The sequence below is a fragment of the Pholcus phalangioides genome, unplaced genomic scaffold (genome assembly GCF_987345545.1).
Source record: "Pholcus phalangioides strain wild (caught in Gottingen) unplaced genomic scaffold, Ppha-v1.0 ptg000039l_1, whole genome shotgun sequence".
Taxonomy (NCBI): domain Eukaryota; kingdom Metazoa; phylum Arthropoda; class Arachnida; order Araneae; family Pholcidae; genus Pholcus; species Pholcus phalangioides.
In genome coordinates, this window is record NW_028301625.1 from 11,332,013 (window position 1) to 11,352,707 (window position 20,695).

At 33.8% G+C, this 20,695-nt stretch overlaps 1 protein-coding gene across 1 annotated transcript in view; it reads right to left on the reverse strand.

Moving 5' to 3' along the window:
* Nucleotides 1-15,086, reverse strand: part of LOC149065572 (protein XRP2-like) — a 31,724-nt gene extending 16,638 nt beyond the window's left edge. The window contains exons 1-6 of the mRNA XM_089253578.1: nt 15,053-15,086; nt 14,499-14,624; nt 10,152-10,269; nt 9,743-9,834; nt 6,770-6,942; nt 4,929-5,032 (exon numbers count right to left, since the gene is read on the reverse strand). Coding sequence (XP_089109704.1) covers nt 4,929-5,032; nt 6,770-6,942; nt 9,743-9,834; nt 10,152-10,269; nt 14,499-14,617 — 606 coding nt within the window. The 5' untranslated portion in view covers nt 14,618-14,624; nt 15,053-15,086. The remainder of the gene's footprint in view (nt 1-4,928; nt 5,033-6,769; nt 6,943-9,742; nt 9,835-10,151; nt 10,270-14,498; nt 14,625-15,052) is intronic.
* Between the last annotated feature and the right edge of the window lie 5,609 nt (nt 15,087-20,695).

Sequence of the window (20,695 nt, forward strand, 5' to 3'; positions counted from 1 at the left end):
TCCAAATAAAATAAAGATTTTCCACACAAAAAAGTTAAAGCATTGGGGAATAAAATCCTTACTCAAAAACTGAAGTCAAATTAAAATAAGGATTTTACACACATGGAAGTTAAACCCTTAGGAATAAAATCCCTTTGCAAAAAACAAGTGAAATTGGAGGCCAAAACTTCAAAATGGTGATCTAAAAAAAATAAATATTGTGTTCAATCAGAAACGCTGTGAACAAACATTCTGCGTGAATGACCCCAAAATCATTGGAAGATGAAGGGAAAAAAAGCGTCAATTTTTGAAGAACACTGAATTTTTGTGACACTTGCTTGATTTTTTTTTTCATTTCACATGAGTGATGATGGCAGTCTTTCCATGACCGATGTTTATGTCCATAACACAACTTGTACAAAAAGGAAAAGTCGGCCCTTTTCTGGAATGTTTGATGAAAGGAAATTCATTGGAATAAGTATCTTTAAAATTGATTAAATATGTTTTTGCTTATCAGTATTCATGTTTTGTTATATCACACGTACGTAACTTCAACAAAAGAAATTTTGACCATATGAGCGTCACTATAATCTTCAATTATTATCCAGGACTATTGGCTACTAAGCTATTCTAATTTATTCAGACAAACAACTTTCTTGTTACCATCAGAGGGTTTGTAAAATGGGGAATTTCCCCATTTACGACTTTTGAAATCATTTGGAAAGGAGAAAAAAAAGAGGCTTCATCCCCACAAGAAATTCCTTAGGGATTGTTTTCATTAAGCAGGGATTTTTTTAAATGAAGCAGAGAATTTTTTAGGGACAACTAGGGATTTTTTTGTGATTTTCGTAAAAATTTGGGAAATTTAAGAACTTTTCGGGAGGTCGAGGGATGAAGATAAAATTCAGGAGACTTGGCAGCTATGACACTGGGTGTGCTCTACAAGGGCATCAAATCTGAAGTGAAAAAAAGAAAACAAATTATTTGTGCCCTCTGTGTACGAGGGGCGCCAAGTCTGAAGTAGAAAGGGCAAAAAAAGCTAGGGAAATGATTTCTGCCCCCTCTAGCAGGAGCACCAAATTTGATGTAAAAGGACAAAAGAAATTACAGAAAATGATTTGTGCCCACTTTAGGAGAGGCATCATATCCAAAGTGGAAATGAGAAAAAAAAACCCAGGAAAACTTATTTGTGCCCGCTTCAGGAGGGGCGTCAAGTCTGAGGTAAAAGGGTGAAAAATGGGAAAAGATTTCTGCCCACTCTTTGGAGAAGCGCCAAATCTGAGGAAAGAGGGCAAAAAATTTGACATGATATTTTATGACATAAAATATCACTGTTCCTTTGAACGCATCAAAACAGAGCGATTGAAAAAAAAAGTTTTTCTTTCCATTGAGGGAGGTCAAGGGCACAAAAATAGGCCCCACTCGGGTAGAAATTTTGTCTTGAGCTGCTCCCCCTGAATGCAAAGTATGTGTGTGGACTTAAAAATTGTAACAAACCCTACATACACAATTGAACATCTTTTTGGAGTTCCATGGATCTTGTTCCAAATGCCCGGTGAGTAATCGCCAAGCCTCCTATGAGTAATCGAGACCAAGCATCTTCAACCTGTTGCTTGCGAACACCACGTTGCTCCCTAAAGCATCCAGAGTACTCGATGCTCATGTCTGATTTCATGCTCGGGAGCACTTGATTACCATTCTAATTTAACACCTTCTACACACTGCATTCAAGAATTAAATTTATCCTGATTTCATGCATTCGTATCTCAAACTTGCGTAAGGGTGCTTTTCTGTTGATAATGGGTATATTCAGTGCTCGCGACTAGGAAAAGGTTGAAGACCTCTGGCCTAGACAGTACGAAGCCTTCGTAAGGTGTAGCCATATCGGGACTCTAAATCGTCAAAATTTCAAGAATTGTTCATTATCATTGAAATTAAAGCTGAAGTTGTGAGGTTAAAAAAAAATCCACATAGAGAAAAACAACCCCTTCCCCAGGGTTGTAGCGTGCTTTCTCGGGGCAGACTTTTATTGGTGTCTCCTTGAAATGGTTATGCTCAGAAAAAGGAGGAGTTATAAGGGCCCCCCATTTGGTTCGGAGGCCTGGGGCACTACCCAAGTTGCTTCAGCCTTGTTACGGGCCTGCTCCTACTGCTTTTTAGTACTGTGAGTCTGAAAAAGATAATTTTAAATGAAGTTCATCAGTTTTATAAATATGAAAGAAATCATACAGAAATATCACTTCAATTCAATCACGTGATGCCTGCACTACACGTATTTTACCATAAAAATCCAATTAAAATAAGTATGAAGAAGATAGATGATTTATGATGAGTAGAGATTGGAAGTTTAGGCACTAAAAATGCCTAAAATAGGCACTAAAAAAAGGCATTTATTATTTTTGGAATGAAGAAAAAATAACTAAAAACAAAGGTACTAGGGGTCCAAAAGCTATATATATAGCATGTGCACTTAATTTTTCTATTGTTTTAATTACAGTTTACAATAACTACATTATTATACAAGTAATATTTATGTCAAGTCCAAAATAAAATGTTAGTAGACCAGGCCAATTCCAAAACCACCATTACCAGACACAGTGGCAGTAGAGAAAATTATATGTGTGGGGCTCCTTCGAGTTACGAATAATCCTCATGTATTTGTTGCATTATGAATAATCATTATCATTTCTATAATTGAAATATAGCTATCTTGTTCTATTTTTATAAAGAAAAAATTAACTATTTTCTTATATTACCACATATGCGGGATTCCTTCAAGTGCATGGCCCTGTGAGGTCACATCTGTCACACACACCTGAGGGCAACTCTGGTCAATTTAATTGAATACTAAATACGTATATTTAATAAATAGACATAGCTGTTTTCAGTGCATTTATGATGCAAAAAAATAAAATCAAAACAGCATGGGAACAGACAACACCATCTATAGTAGAAAGTCTCCAAGTGATGCTTATGACTTTATTGAAGGTCATCTAACCTATATACAACAAAAAAAGGGTAAAGATGGCACATGCGTTGGCCTGCTATATCCAATGGCTATAGTGAGATGAACTTCTTGAGTGGCGTCACGAGCTTCATGGGGAGGCCTTCTACTATAGATGATGTAGACTCAGAGCTCTGTCTGCTCCTACCCCGCCTTGTGTGGGCTATGATGTAAATTCATGACCACTTGGAACACGCATCGGTCAGCTATAGGCCTACATATACAATGCAGTCTGATGCCCAAGCGAGACATGTGAAGCATGTAGAGAAAAAAAATTTTTTAGTTTTCCTCTGCTTTTCTAATACGGGCAACGTTGATCTAAAACAAAATCATTCACGTCTAATGTCATCCAGTCAAAGCAAAGTAAAATGCATGACAACATCAATATCTCAGATCACTTATTTACATCTAAATGAGACTTTCTGATAATAATTAATACTGAGAGAAAATTTTAAAAAGAGCAATTCTATTGGAGTTCTCAATACTAAAAATACCCAAGTTATATAGCTTATGAGGGCCACTGAAATTTACTAATAAATTTAAAAATATGTTAATATATGCATTTATGGTACGGAAATTTCAAAAAAGACATTTTTAACAAAAAAGTTTGAAAATAGGCAAAAAAGGCATTTATGGAATTTTGCCTGAACTTTCGGGCTCTAGGGATGAGTATCCTATGTAAATGTGTGATGTTTTGCTTTTTTAATGTTTTTAAATCTCTTAATTAAATCACACAAGTTGGTTTTTATGCTTGTTTACAAGTAAAATAGCAGTAAGCCCATTCTAGGAAGAAAGCTCTTCAGACATCTTCGTCCCTTAATATCCAACCAAGAGGGGGGGACGATGGGAATGATCACCACACCAAGAGTCTGAAAATATAGGAGAATGAATCTGTCCCGTATTTTACAGGACAGTAATGACTAGCAAAAATCACCTCCTCCGACACATCACTCTGGATCCGCACCTGGGGAGGGGGGGGGCACAGAGTACTGTTTTTGCACCAGGCACCACTAGGTCTAAGACTGGCTCTGGACATAGGCCTACTCTGATCTGTTGTTGTACAAGCATTTTTGTTCTTCCACCTCACAACCAGAACATGGTGGACAACATATTTAACATTTCTTGTGTAAGTTTCAGTTGTTTACTTAAATTACTTCATTTTTGTGATGTTTCCATGAATGATGAAATCATGGCATGCTAATTCCATTATTATTTTGCCTTGACTGGCTATCATAACTGATTTCCCATGCGATAGATGAGTACAGCGTCATCTACTTTATACTTCTAAGTATTTTTTCTCCTTCACCATACAAAATTCCATTGTCTCAGGAACATTCATGCAAATTTTCAAGCCATTCTGACCAGTGGTTTTTATTTTAAAGTATTTTGAAATCAGAACTTCAGTTATAATCACCCTGTATATCGCAAATCATTGCTAATTAGTATGCATTAATCATGATTCATTAAAAAAATTGTATTTGCCTATTTTTTATCATAGTTTTTGCAAAATAGCATCTTAATTAAGCATACTGAAAGTAATGGGTGAAAAAATATCTTTATTACATAATTAATAATAACATTAAGAATTTTCAAACACAAAATATTTCCTTGAGTTAACTATAAAATAACAAAATGGCAAAAGTTGGTTTTTATTAAAATTGGAGAGATTAGATTTTATAGATTAATTAATATGGGAATTGTGTTAATTACATTGATAAACATTTTATTTTAATTAATTATTAGCAGTTTGAATGATTTTTCAGGAATTTTATTGTTTTTAATGTAAATGCTATTAAAATAAAATAAAAAACAGTTTAAACCAAAAAAGCCCGGTTTTTTACCAACCCTGGAGCTGGAGACAGAAACAATTAAACTGAATTCGATATAAATCATATGAGAGCAAAAAGAAAAGTATCATTAAAAAAAGCAGGAAAAAATAATATACTTTAGGTAGAAGAGACCAATTTCTTTCCCCTTCAGCAGGAGTAAAGTCATGTATATTGCTCCAATTGTTGTTAAAAATACTGAGACTAGCTTTTTGGAATTGTTCTAGAAAGAAAATAAATAATTAATGTCTCGGTAGAAAATATAATTTCTATTGTAAAATGGAGCATTATGATAGTTTTTTCTGAAAAATAAAATTAAAAAATGAGTGCTGAAAATCTTTTTTTCACTATACATTGAAGGAACAGACACATCCTGCTTTTCCCCTCAAGGAGATATCAAAGCATTATTGTTAACTATACTGCAGAATTTGAGTGATATACAGAGAGAGAGAGAGAGAGAGTACAAAGTTATTCATACAATACAAAGTTAGTCATCTTTCTAAGAGTGCAATCATGCAATCAGTTTCATTCTACAGTGCCTATAGATTATATTTTACAATAATAAAAAAAAAACTAACTTCAAAACTTGAATGGAGTAAGAGAATAAAAACAGAATTGATTAAAAATTTACTTTAGATTACAGTTGGTAAAAAAATCACAGTTGTCCTTCAAGTTTCCATTCAGTATGTATAAAAAATCAAAATACTAGAGATAAAATTAAAAAACAAGTACAGTAAAATCTCCCATGACGGTCACCTCCAAACAACGGTAACCTCTGAACAATGGTCACATTTCCTCAGAACAACAATTTCATAATAACAGCACTTTTAGAACTTAAAATGAAAGAAAAAAAGAGATACATTATCACATAAGGAAAGTAACCCTGCTTAAAATAATAATGCTTTGAAATTTTTTCCTTCCTTGCGCCCTTCAAACATAAAAATAACTATGGGTACTTTCCCAAGTCAGTTGTTTCCAAAATGTGGTTCTTCAAGTAGATGCTAATGGGTGTAGCCTATACGGGGGTGTAGACATGTTTCAGAAAGAATAAAGCATAATTTATGGGTTAAAACAGAGTTCTCAAGCTTTTTTCACCCACAGCACCCCTTACCCTAATCAATGCTTATCTGCAGCTCCCCAAAGCAGTTTTAACAGAGAATCTCTTTGGAAAACCTTTGACGGCCATCGCTCCACAGCATCCCTGACAAAGCTTGGCAGTGCACCAGGGCACAGCAGCGTGCAGTTTGAGAACCCCCTGTGTTAGAATTTGGCAAGTCGCTATGTCATAAATCAGAGTCATTGTTTTCTATGATTTTTGACAAAGGGTGGCTGGATAAAAACAAGAAGTAGTTGAGTATATCAGAAGATAAATCTGATCTGTAGAATACATATTGCCAGGATGCAAGGATTTCGGCACAAATGTATGTATTTCTGAAAATTTTGAATGAAATTAACAATAGAAAATCACAAATAATGTTCTTCATGAAAAAACTTGTGCATTTTCAATGCAAAATAAATGTCACATATGCATAGCCTCAAATTAATTATAGCACAGGTTGTTGTAATTCAATAAGCAACCACAAAATTTTATATATGCTTCAGAAAAATTGAACCTTTTAACAACAGTAACCTCCCAACAATGGCCAGACTTGCTCGGTCCCATTAGTGGCATTGTTGGGAGGTTTCACTGTATGTATAGAATCTTATTTAAAAAAATATTTGCTTATTTGCTTCAAGGCATTTATTAAGAAGTCTTAAATGTTAAATTGCGATTTTATATACTAAATCTTTTTAATAATTAACTATTCAGCATCAAAAATATTTTTTGAGAAAAAAATGAATATGCAATTAGTTGAAGGATTATTAGCATACTAATATGTAGCAGACATATCAAACCAAAATGTGTAACAGAATGTTAGAAAAATATGCAAAACAGTATCAAATAACAGAAAATATTTACCTTCTAACTGGTTGTAATGATAGCGAAAACACCCAAATCGCATATCACTGCATGATTCTATAATAGGCTGAGTAGGACAACAAAGAAAAACATCAACCATTTTACAATCACGTGCCCTGAATTGTTGAGAGACTATCAAAAAACGACACTCGTGGCAACCTCGAACAAAAACACTAAATTGGAAGGACAAAATATCACATAGCATAAGTAGTAGTTATAGATACTACTTATATCTAGTAGTAGTTATAGAACATGCAAAATATTTTTCAATGTTTTCAGCACTTCAACATGTAGGTGCTATCTGATTCCAAATTTTTACAATAATTTACCAAATGAAATTATCAACAGTACAGCACCTATATCCACTTTTAAGAAAATCTTGAAAAAACATCTTTTTACTATCACTAATATATATATTTCTTGTGTGTGTGTGAGAGAACATTTCTTTTAAAAAATTTGCATTCACCAACCCCTTTTCTAAATCATGTTACTTTCTATTTGCCACAGGTTACCTCTCCTCAATTGTTTCTGACTACCTTCATAACATAACCCTTTCAACATATTTTTTTTATTTATTGTTTATTATTTTTTTAACTTTTAATTAACTTTTGACTTAATTAATTAAATTTTATTGAACTGAATCAAGTTCAATTCAACAATGTTGGAATAAAATGGAGGGAAAACAGATTAAACAATTTCTTTCCAATTACTATTGTTGCTGCACTACAATTGTATGCATATGCTGCAATATGCACGTATCTGTACATACATACCAAAAAACATGGTGAACACTATTGTTATCATTGATAAGAGGTTTTTCTTCTCCCCCTCTCTCTTGCTACATAACTATTTTCTATAAATGTTTTTTCTAACACCTGTTCCCCATAACCAAACTGTTGAAGTGATAATACCAGATTTTCTAAAGGATATATATATATATATATATGGGGACTTCCATTCATTTTTTCATCAGTACCCCTACTTAATCCATAACCTTTTATCTTTCCCCCTTCAACTTTCATCTGAAGTGACAATCATTCTTCAAAAAATATTCTTTTCGCCGACTCATTTATCTGAACTAATTATCAATTAACTTTTTACTGAAACTCAAATTTATCTATTTTAAAAAATAATAATTCTTCAAAACTTTAAATTATAAAACTTAACTTCCTTTTGTTTCACTAACTGCAGTTAGTAAGCAATAGCAATGTCCCAATAACAAAATAATGAATGAAAATTAAAAAAAAATTCAATTTCAAACAAATATGATGAAATGAAAACTTAATTTAACCTGATATCAAGTTGATAATTATTAATAAATAAAACAGGTAAATTTAAATGGAAACAACAACTCATTTTTGAATATGCAGACTGTTAATACCAAGTGTCAATTTTATTTATTTTTAACTTTTATACTTTTTTTCTCCCTTCTATATTATTAACAATTTGTCATTGAATTAATGGGGGGGGGATCAGTAGCACAAAACTTTATCTTATCAGCTTTTGGTTGTCATCATTCATTCTTTAATTTAACTAATAAATATATTTACTCCTATTGGACTGATACTCCTGTTCTTTTTATCTTCCTTTCATATTTTTATCTTCCTTTATATTCTTACTTCTTTTGATCAAAGAAGTAAGAATATATATGTGCATTTTAGAGATGAGAGATATTGTCATAGGGTCAAGAGTATTTGACACTAGTATTAAGCTACTGCTCTTCTTCCTGTCCCAGCTTTCTTCATAACATTATAAATATTTGTTTTCTGTATATATTGTTTTAAATGCTGTAAAATTTGTAATTTAATTGTAAACTTCATCTTGTAGTTTTATCCTAATGACTGGTGAAGAATAAATTATGCTATGGATGACAGCTTTCATTTCGAAGACTGTGGTTTGGTTTTTACATTTTTAATACATAGGCCACTTTATACCCAAGGTCAAATATTATTATCAATCTTAAAAATTTCTTCACCGGTCACGAGTTAACTTGTGTTTTTAAATTCCTATGTGGTCCATGTGATGAGTGAGCTTTTTCTTAAAAAACCTGGTCTAAAATGTGTTAAGAAAAATTCTGCTTAAAGTAAATTCTAAATTTTGACAAGGAACCCAGTCACCAACTTGCCAGTAAGTAATTTTGACACACAGGTTAAAGTTGTTTTCTCACTTCTTCTAAACACAAGCAATGGACTCAGGGTATATTCAACTACATGTAACGTTCATTTGCTTATTTAAGTGAAGCTATGAAGCTAAAGGATCAACTGTGTGTTAAAGAAGTTTAGAAACTGTTTAATGTTTTAGATGAAATAGGAAAAGCTCTTTGTCATTGGATGAATCTGTTAGATTTATGATGGCATCGAAATCAAAATAATTTTTGTGTTGTTTTTATATCACATTATGTAGGAATAACTATAAATTTCATTACATTTTTTTACAAAAAAACAAGTTTAACTGATTAACCAATATTTATACATATTTATATCACGATTTACACAAATTCAACTTATACACTCATTGTTGGTCTAACCTAGGGATAGCGTTATACAAAAAAAAAAAAAAAAAAAAAAAAACAATTTCGAAGAGTAATTTCACTCCTCTAAAATTTTAAGGGTAGTTTGGAAAAAGGGGTATTTTTTTTTCTGAATTATGTAAAACTGAATTTCAATGCATATTGTGAACAGTGACCAAGGCTGTAACTAGGATTTTTGCCAAAAAGTTCAAACTTGATTTTGCTGCACCTTCTTATTTCCAAACTAATGGCATTATAATGAAGAGTTTCTTTGCATCTTTCTTTTTTTAAAGTTTAAATATTTGTTTTCACTTTTATCCCTGAAATTTGCCACAAGATTATCACCCAGCACACATGCCGTCTTTACTCCTTTCTGATTCTAGCCCGGGTCCCCAACCATAACATAACTTCTTAGTATCTCATGATACATTGATGTAAATATATATAAAAAATGTACAGCTTACCTTCCTTTGGTTGGCCCTAAAAATATGTTGCAACCATTGCAATCATCAACTGAAGCAGTGTTTATATGGTCATAAACATAAATATTGGCTTTCTAGAGAATAATAATAAAAAAATTACATATGAGCAAATTAATATAAAGAAAATAAACAATAAGTTAGACATTCTGCAAAATTGTTTGAAAGATACTTAATAACTGAAACATAGAATTTAACTTAATTAAATGCACATGCTGGAATCACTGTTGATGCTTAAAAAATTAAAAGATATGGTTTTTTTGTTCAGAGATAATATTTCTAAGACTGATAAATGGGAATCATTACTTTTTTGAGTTGGATTTTCATAAATTCAAAACTTTTAAACACACAAAAAAAAGTTTATGATTATAAGCTCATAATAAAAATTTGATACCTCACAGTTCTGAATTATAAACTGTTGACCTTTCACAGAGCCCGGAAGCCTGACTATGGTATCTTCCTTGACATTTTCAACGGTAAACTCTTTGGGGTCTACTGTTTCTTTCCTATCCCTTAAAACAAAAAAGAAACTGAATATAAGTGACTATAATACCAAAAATAATTATAGTGAAATTCCCCATATAACACAGACACTTCTTTTCTTTCTTCCTTTCAAACCGAACACGATTCCGGTCTATCGCCATGGGTAATTCATTACTGATTGAGTTGTGCTGGAAGTGTGTGTATACCTAACAGTCTGAGTGTGTATATAGTGGTGTGTGTGAATTTTTTTATGGTGCCATCTATATTTCAAATTGGGAATGGAGTGTAGCGATTTAATATTTGTACTGTTGTAGGCCTGTTGCTTTCTGTGGCAAGACTTTTTAATGGGGAGATCGGCTCGCATTCACGCCTTGAAGTTGAAAAACACTCAAAATAAACTTAAACCAACCACTGTGGTGCCAGTGGGGTTTGAACCTAGGTCCTTGCATTATGAGTCCATCACTCTGATCACTTGACCACGGCAGTGGACTATAAGACACCGGCCATTAGTGGACACCTCCTGTTAATGGACACGTTTGAAGCTCATGGAAAAGTGTTCCAATGTATTTCACTATATATTGTAATCCACCCATTAGCAGACAAACATTTTGGTTTCATGGGTGTCCCTTATCAAGAGATTCCGCTATATCAACATTATAATTTATTTTCACTGTACAATAAAAAAATTAAGTGAATCATAATGTAGCATTTAAAAGGGTTATACACTATAACCTTTTAAATGCTAACCACTAAAAGGGTAAACCTGCCTACTGCTGTGCAGTCATGTGGGTATTGCGCTGGACCAGGGGCAGATCTAGAGCTCATTGTTGGGAGGGGTGATTTTACAAATCGCAAAAATTTAGTCTCAGCATAGGTTGACCACATGTCCCACATATTTTCTGTGACATTCCAGTTTCTATGGTTCTTTCTCCATCTCGATTGTTTTTAAAATGTCCTGGTTTTACCCATTTTATAGTTGAAATTTTCTTGAATTTGTTTTTACAATATTATCATAAAGAGGTTCCGAAAATTTCATAAATTATCACATTTTGCTTGGCCCGGGGGGGGGGGGGGGGCACAGTGGTGTTTGGCTGAAGTCGGTTTTTTGCAATTTCCCATCCTCAAGATATGAATGTGAACCTGTACCACATTTGAAAAAGCCTCTCTGCAGAGAATAGGAAAATGTTCAACATAATATGTAGGCCTGCATAACACTAAAATTCAGGCAACTGCAATTTTCAATTTAAAATATGGAAGACAGGTAGCAGAACCACTAGAACACAAAACAAAAAGAAACTCTGATGACATATATATACATTAGGGCCACACGCATACACACACGTTCCAGAATGTATTAATCCATTAGAAATTTCCCACAGGAATGTTTACGAGGTCAAGTAGTATAGTTGTAAAACCTGCCTAAGACAAAACTTTATGAAACAAAAACCTGTTGAAACTGAAAGCATTTTTTAACGGATGTCAGCGTTTTATATCTCGGGTGGAAGGAAGTTGGATTGTCTTGGAACATAAGGTCGGAACTATAAAAAATTCACAGTTGCACACACACATAAATGCTTTTTTTTTCTCCAGGGGATAGAAAACACAAGATATAACCAGTAAAATGTTTTGGTAATTTTGGGGGGTGGAGAGGATATTTCTATACAAAGGGGAAAAAATTATAATCACATAGTTTTATCAACAATGTTATTCTTTCTTTTTTTTCATACGACACCAATCAGTGATTGAAATTGTCTTTTTTTTAAAAACTGATGAGCTTCAAACTCTAACTCAAAAAAGAAAATAGTGATTATAGTCGAACCCTAATTTAATGAATCAGAATAAACCAACTTCATTTGTTAAATCAAGGAAATCATTAAATTGGGGTAAAATTGATCAGAAGCATAAACACAATTGTAACACATCATATAAAGCTACTTACTTTGGGGTTGCTGTAATAACTTATTTCTGATAACAATTGTAAATATATAACTTAAGAATGAAATCAGGATGCATGAAAAAATTGCTTGAAATTGCAAAGTTTGTTTTGTACATCTAACATTTTTTAAAATCAAATGTAAAATTTGCCATTTTTTCACTAATTGAAAAACTTTAAGGAGTAAATTTCTGTTTCCCCTTTTTTGTTTGTCTCTGAAGAAGAGCTGGAAGTGAAACGCTGGGAACTAAAATCTTTAAATTGCGGTTTTGGGTAACGAGAAATTAGAAAAAAAAATAATTATGGACAGTTAAAAAAACTGTTATATCATCAACACAAGAATGACTGAATTAGTTATTTTGAATGCAATACTTTGACATGTGATTAAAAATAAACAGTCTCATATTATTGAAATTTTATGACTCTTTTCTTCTCTTCTTGAGACTTATAAATTCCTACAATATAAATGTTTTAGGCTTTATAAATTGAGCAATAAAAACAAAGATCTACCTAAAATGGCAATAGTGGTCAGTTTGATCACTACAGAGATTGTGCATTAATACGATCACAAAAAATCTTGAAATGAACAGGTTTCTTATCATGACTAATGGAAGAACAGATGCCTTGTGATTTGCTGTTCTCCAGTATCCATTTTTTACCACACTCATAACAATTCTTTTGAAGATGCTGCTTGCTGTTGTACATTATTTTATTAATTCTTTCACGTACAGGCTTTTGGTAACAAATCTGGACGATCTTTATTTGAAGTATCAGTGATAAATCTCTAAAACTGGTTTTCTTGTTCACATGTCAGAAATAGAAGTAGCCGGTGGTAGATTTCTCTTTTGTGATGAAATACATCCTTCACCTCCCTTATCTTTCTATCTCATATGTATACAGTAAAATTCCATTATAACAAGTACGGTTTTTATAGAGAAAATCTCGCTATTATGATTAATTCACGAGTGATTGTCAAAAAGCTAATATAAGGAGAAGTCCATTATAAAGACAATTTTCCTCTGATTATGAGCTGTCATTATAACAAACTTTTACTGTATATAGTAGAAAAATATATTATATGGGGGGGGGGGGGGAGACCCACTAAACAAGAGTATAGAAAAATGGGAAAAAATAATTTCCGTTCATAGGGTTACAATGAAGCTTAACGATGATGAGGAAAGAGGTAAAGAGAACAGGCAAAGCTGACATGTACTTCTTCCATTTGTGTAAGGTCAAGATATCTTGTCCTTGATTGTTAAGAGGTAAAATCAATTTCATTCATTTTTGTGAGTCGAAGGCCTGGTAAAATACGCTACCAATGGAAAATGAACAAGGAAAAGTGAAACAGCAAATCACTCGCGGTCCGGTATGAATAATATCAGGGCTCGGCAGTTGAGAAACACTGCTCTATTCAATTTTTTGCTCTATTTGTCTCAGCACGTCCTTTCTTGCACTTCCAAAACGTGTCACCTATCTCTGGAGAAGCTGGTTTACGAAAAAAATCAGATTCTTTCTCTTTTATAGTTAAAGATCTTTACATTCTCTATCAACATTTTTCCGAATGACTTTCTTTTCTTTAGTCAATTTCCCAAGCGCTAATTTGGATTTCGTGTTCATCTCCTGACAAATGCCTCTTTCAGCCAACACCATAATAGAGAAATCTCTAGTGTCATGTTGGTTGGCTCTGGAATGTTCTGACTGCCCATTTTTGTACACGTATATCTGTTCCCTATTACAGGGTTAAGTTTCTTGGGGAACCCTTGATGGTTATAAGGCTGGTCCATAGACTGCTTGACGATAATGAGGCTGTTCTACAGAACTCCAATAAAAGGCGCGGACACCAGCCCCGTTTCGCACAGCTACCAATGGAAGCACACAAATGTTTTTGGATTGGGCAACCACCTGTGGGGAAAACGCTTACCGTACATTCATGCTGCCTCTGCGGTATGCCTTGTGTCAGACTTTGTAGGGAATCTAAGTGTAGCCTATTAGACAGACTTACTTTCTTTCAAACCAATCAAAACTTTGACTTATCGTCATGGGCAATTTAATACTGAATGAGTTGTGCCATAAGTTTGCAGGTGTACCTAATAGCCCGAGCGTGATCTAGTGTTGTCATCTGTTTTCAAACTATGAATGAAGTGTAATGATTGAATATCTGAATGGGTAATGGGTCTGATGCTCTCTGTGGCCGCAAGTGGGGTTAGAATTTGGGTCCTCACAATGCGAGTCCGTCACTATGACCACACGACTGTACACTGCCGCATTATTTGGACAGGGACCATGATGCCACTAAGGAAGTATTACTTTCAAATTTACACACACCAAGAGTAACCTTTATTGACTGCTTCTCCTGATGACTCCAGTTTGAGAATTCCAGACTTCTTTTTCGTGCACAAGCTACCCATCTCGTACTTCAAGAAAAACTTCTTCCATGAGGACATGCATAAACTAAAAAATAAAATAAACCTATAATTATTTAGGTAAATTGGCTACATGTTTATGGAAAAATTCAGTTACGTTTTGGATGTGTATAATTGGATTACTAAACTAAATGAGTGAAATTATCATACAAAATATTGAACAAACATGATGAAAACACTTTTAGAGGTCCTCCGTCCGTTCAGCTTAAAATTTTATAGAATTAGAAACTGGTGATAAGCATCTAAAAACAATAACAAATCAAATTCAAAGGGTTACGTGTTGAATACCGTTATAAAAGTTTTCATTATGGCATATGGCGAATCAAAATTATAAAAAATGTATTGCACAATGAATAAACGTTTTATTATGCATAATAAGTTATAATGCATAACATATATTTATTATTAGCTATAATTGGGAAGATGGTAATTTTTTTTTCGCCACATTAAACCCACCTTAAAGGGCAACCATTGACAACATAAACAACAACAAAAGCGGTATTATTTTCTGACAAGAAAAGTAAACATGATAGGCTTCTTTTATCCCAAAATATTACATTGAAATCCTAAACAATAATTTTGACAATGTTGTTAACTTTTCATGTATTTTTTATAATTTTCAAAATAATTTTTAGAAATAATATAATTTAGAATTGAAATGTCTTCTTTTGCACAAAGGTGTGCTCTGCACTATGTGATTCTCTTACCATATTTCTGACAGATAAACACGGGACAACTAAAGTTCCTAAATGTGGTCACCCCTGGACGCTTATAAACAATCCCTACATTTCTAGCTACATTGTAGAAATTTAGCGCATCGTGATTAGCCGAAATGAGTGATGAACATTACGTCACTCATGGTGAAATTTTTGCTGGCAACGTTTAACAATAGAAATATTTAATTGGGCTTGAATCTGCCCCCCACCCTTGGAGCAATGGCGATAGTACGAGACTCGCGTACCGTAGGTTGTGCGTTCGATTCCGTCCGAATTTTTTTTCATCTTTGCTGTCATTCACTGATTTACTAAAAAATGCTTCAATTTTTGTTTCTGATTTAATCAAGTGTGTTTCACGTGCATCGAGAAGACAATAATAACGGAAGCTGGGCCCAGCTATCATTTACTGATTCAATAAAAAATGATTTCATTTTTCATTAATGAACTTTGAAATTCAGTTTCTCTCAAAACTCCGCCTCTCGTGACGTCTTGCTAGCTTATTAGCTCTCAGTAACCAATCACCAGCGTGCTAATGCTTCCTATGTTACTAAGAAAGTAGGGATTGTAAATACTCCACCTGGACATATCGCCAATAGTCGCTAAATATGGCGAATAATCACTTATTAGCGAAAATTGAGGGCTAAATGCATTGTGTTCAAAAAAGAATCACCCGATTTGAAATGCGTATATTACGAAAAATATTGAACATAGACACTTAAGATTAATTTTATATATACATGGCTAATTAAAGGTGCTCAATATCTAGGCTGACCATATTTTCTCGAGAGAAATACGGGACATTGGGATTCCAAATACGGGAAAATACGGGACATCGCCAATTATTGCCAAAAATGACGCCAAAACCGAACAAAGTCGCCAAATATTGTCGAAGTAACGGAGAAATCACAATGGCGGGAAATGCAGCATTACTGCTAATTGCAGTGGATTAAAATGAATTCCACGAAAAAAATTTTCACTAAGACAAATGTGGGAGATTCATATACTCATATAATTTATAAGTTGAAAATAATTTCAATCTTTGACTTCAATAAAGAATAAAAATTCAAGTAGGCTTTGTGGAAAATACGGGAAAAAACGGGACACTTTTGATAAAAAGTCGGGACAGCCAAAAAAACAGAAAATACCGGAACTGTCCCAGGAAATACGGGGCGTATGGTCACCCTATCAATATGCCTACCACGGCATATGCCTATGAGTAGGGTGACCATACGTCCCGTATTTCCCGGGACAGTCCCGGTATTTTCTGTTTTTTTGGCCGTCCCGACTTTTTGGCAAAAGTTTCCCGGTTTTTCCCGTATTTTACGCGAAGCCTACTTGAATTTTAATTCTTTATTGAAGTCAAAGATTGACATTATTTTTCAACTCATAAATTATTTTATGATAATTACAACTATATATGAGAATATTAATCTCCCACATTTGCCTTAGTGAACTTTTTTTTTCCGTGGAATACATTTTAATCCACTGAAATTTGACACATGATTTCAACAATATTTGGCAACTTTGTTTAGTTTTGGCGTCATTTTTGGCGATAATAGTTTTGGCGATAATTGGCCATGTCCCGTATTTTCCCGTATTTAGAATCCCAATGTCCCGTATTTATCTCAAAGAAATATGGTCAGCCTACCTATGAGGCTTTTTGGATCACGTGATATTTCTCTCTTTCTTGAGGGACGTACAAGGTGACCAATATGGCGACTTCCTGTGCGACTCATGAAAGAAACAAATCGAAATTAAAGAAACATAGAAATGAATCGTTTTTCGTTCTTTTTAAAGGCAGCTAGATATTCAAGTTATCGATCTGCCTGGTTTTGCTTCAAAAAATGAATGATTAATGCTGCGGAATTTCTTCAATGTAATTTATATGGGCACATAATTAATTTCAAAACATCCTGAACTACATGGATTGATACAATTCGATATTATAAGATAATACGGAGACATTAATTCTCATTTCGTGCGTGAGAAGATATAAATAAAAAGTTGAAATCAATGTTATTGCATGGATATCCACCTCAAAAGTGGGGGGGGGGTCTGGCTCGTTATTTTGTATTTAATTTTCTGGGCTTCGTATCTCTAAGCAAACTCAATATTTCGAAAATCAAAAATTCAATTCAATTTTCAAAATTATTTATATGGCGGAAAACCCTTACTAAATTTCCGCATTTCTACGCTAAAATCTGCAATATTAACATTGATCATCATTAGCATTAACATTGATCATCATTAGCATTAACATTGATCATCATTAGCATTATGAGGTCCTGGATTTATCTTAGTGTCAACTAGCTGTTGGAACCTTCGTGTAAAATGAGAAAGTCTCAAATTACATGCATATGGAGATTGTCGTAAAAAGCGGAAAAATATCTGAAATTTATATCATCAATATCTCAGCAAGTTTTTAGCTCAAATATTGCGATGTAATTTCTTATGGTATTAAGAAAGCCGCAAATTTTAACAATTGACTCATTTTTTTATTGGGAACTGTATAAATAAGTTTTAGTTTTCATCACCAAGAGTGAAGCTAGCACAACTGAATTTTTCTCTCTTGTTCATCATTTTTTATATTTTACTGCGATTTTAGAACCAACAGTATAACTTTCATTTCTTTCAGACATTCGTCGTGAAACACTATGATATTCAATTACATCTCTGAACAAAACACAAATAGCAATTGAAAAAATCTGAAAACTAACTGCACTAAAATTACCAAGTTCGTGTCTTGAAATGTAAAATATGTATGTACGCTGTCTTAAGAATACATACATGCATATATTGAAATATGGAGCTCTGAAGTCAGACACAAACTGAATAACTGAAGTTCAGTTGGGACCTTTTGATTACCCAAAACACCCTTGGTATCAAATAGTTTGGATAATCGACACTCAATGGCGGATTAAAGTCGATCGAGGCCCCGGGAGCAAAAGAAAATATTGGGCCCCTTAAATTAGAAAAAAATGTGAAGTTTGAGTTTTTCGGGGCCCTTTATAGAAGTCGGGGCTCTGCGCCGTTAAATCCGCTTCTGTCGACACTTACTGTATACTGTATATTAGTGTCCAACTCCAGGCGAACTGTGTAATCATAACCATATGATAACCATATATCCTGTGTAACTCATAACCATATTTACCAAAATGTTGTTGTCAAACTCCAAAAGAGACCTTATCATCGGGATGAAAATTGTACGATGGTCAGCGTGTAAAAATGTACGCCCGCAGAGTGTATAGTTCTGACCATATCCTCCGCAGAGCTGTAGCTTACCTTCTCGGGGCTCCGGGGCGGACATTTACTTGGGGGCCCCTTAAAGAGGAAAAAATTATGCAAAATAAGTGTGCATTCATTGTGAGGCTCCCATTTGATTTGTGGCCCCGGTTACCCCAGACTATTCACGGCCCTGATCCTCCGAGAGATTTTTTAATCACAGACACGCTCTCAAGAAGAATCTTGGAGAAGAAGGAAAGACAAATTATATATACAGGCATACTGTGTAAAATTGGGCTTTCCAACACATATAAACATTTTATAAACTCCATTTTTTAAAGCTAGTCGGAGATGTTCTTATCTTTCAAATAAACGAGTGTCTACTAAACAAAAAGTCTGCAGTAGAAATTAACAGGTACAAAAAAAATCATCACCCACCCATTCTAAATTCTATCTATTTTTATCATACCAGGGGTCGCACAAAGTTAGGTCACAAGCCACGTACGCCCCACGGGAAGGCTACCCCTGACCACGGGAAGGCCGAAACACACTACACTGACGTGACGTGATTATCATGTCACGCCAGTGTATTGTGTTTCGGTTTTCAAGCCCCGTTTACACGCGCCAAGTAGTTTAATAGTTGACTAAATTTCAAGTTGTCAAGTGCTCAAAAAATTATTCCATCGTGAGTAATCAAGTAGTCAATGCTCATTTGATAATACGACGCCTCGCCCAGTCCCGCATGCGCATAGGGCCTCCTTAACTGAAAAAATAAACCAGATTTTATCTATTGGTCTACTTGGCAACATAACAGTACTTTTGACGACTCAAATTTTAGTTAACTTCTAAACTACTAGACGAGTACAAACGGGCGTTTATACACTGTCAGAAAATTCACGATATGATTAATAAGCTTAATAGGTTAAGCTCCATCCACAGATACGAACATAATATTTTTAATTATCCTTAACACACACTTCTCGGCTAATACTCTACGAAATGGATGAACGCCAGAAGTTTGCCACCGGATTTATTCCGTTGCCGAGATCTCTTCCAGCCCAGCTTCGTGGCAGAGTCCGGAATACTTTACTCTGAGTAAAAAAAAACAACAAAAAACAAACATGCACAATTTTTACAACATATTTTCCGCGGACAATTGGGTACAGTCGCGATTAACAAATTTTGTGGTGATTACAGACGAGATGCGGTTGGGAGTAGGAGAAAAGTTCCGGGGTTTCGTTGAGAAGGAAAAATGTTACCCTTAAAGTTAGATAAAATGAGATTAAGAGTCTGTAATTTAAATCAACATTGTAACTGAGATCAAATATGTAATCAAAATTAAATCTGTAAATGGCATTCCTGAATTCCTTATTCCCTAAAAAAAATCGATATCAAAGTCTTCTGTGTCGGTACAAAGTCATTCTTTAATAATGTCAATTAATTTTCATCCAAAAAAAAAAAAAAATTCTTAGCGAATTTTTTCAAGCTGAGACATAACCAATAAATCAATAAGTTGTTTACAATAGAGTGATCAATAAAAATAAGTTTGAATATCTTTTCTAAGAGACTTTTTTCTAAATTGTTGACCTTCTTCATTCATCTTGTACTTATCGAAAGGTCTCGAAAGAATCGAAAATTGATGTCTGTAAAGAAAGATATGTTATTCTCGTTATTTCTTTATCAATCAATTCTACTCCAAACAGTGTAGCATGTGAAAGTTTTTAGTTATCGATAAATTAGAATTTGTTTTATGATTGTTTCGTAACAATATTGGATAGAAATTTTTCTCCGGATATGAGACTGATAGAAATTTCATTTTGTTTTATTGAATTTTCTTTGCTTCTGCTTTTTGTTCTACTACATCGCTTTTGATATTGCATTGAATTTTTTAAATCAAATTTTGAACTTGATTCCATTATAAGTGCTTGAGGAGGTGAATTTTTTGTTTATAACCATTGTCTTGATGCTGACTCAAGGCGTTGTTCTTAAATTGACTATATAAGCTTAAAAAATTCCAGGAATAAACTTTTTTCTGAAAAGACCTATTTTTAGTGGTTTTTTGACTTTGATTTTTCTTCAAATGACAGTGGTATGCAGAGGGAGCAAAAATATGATTATATTGCATATTCACAGTATTTTACTGACCATGATTGATCATTTT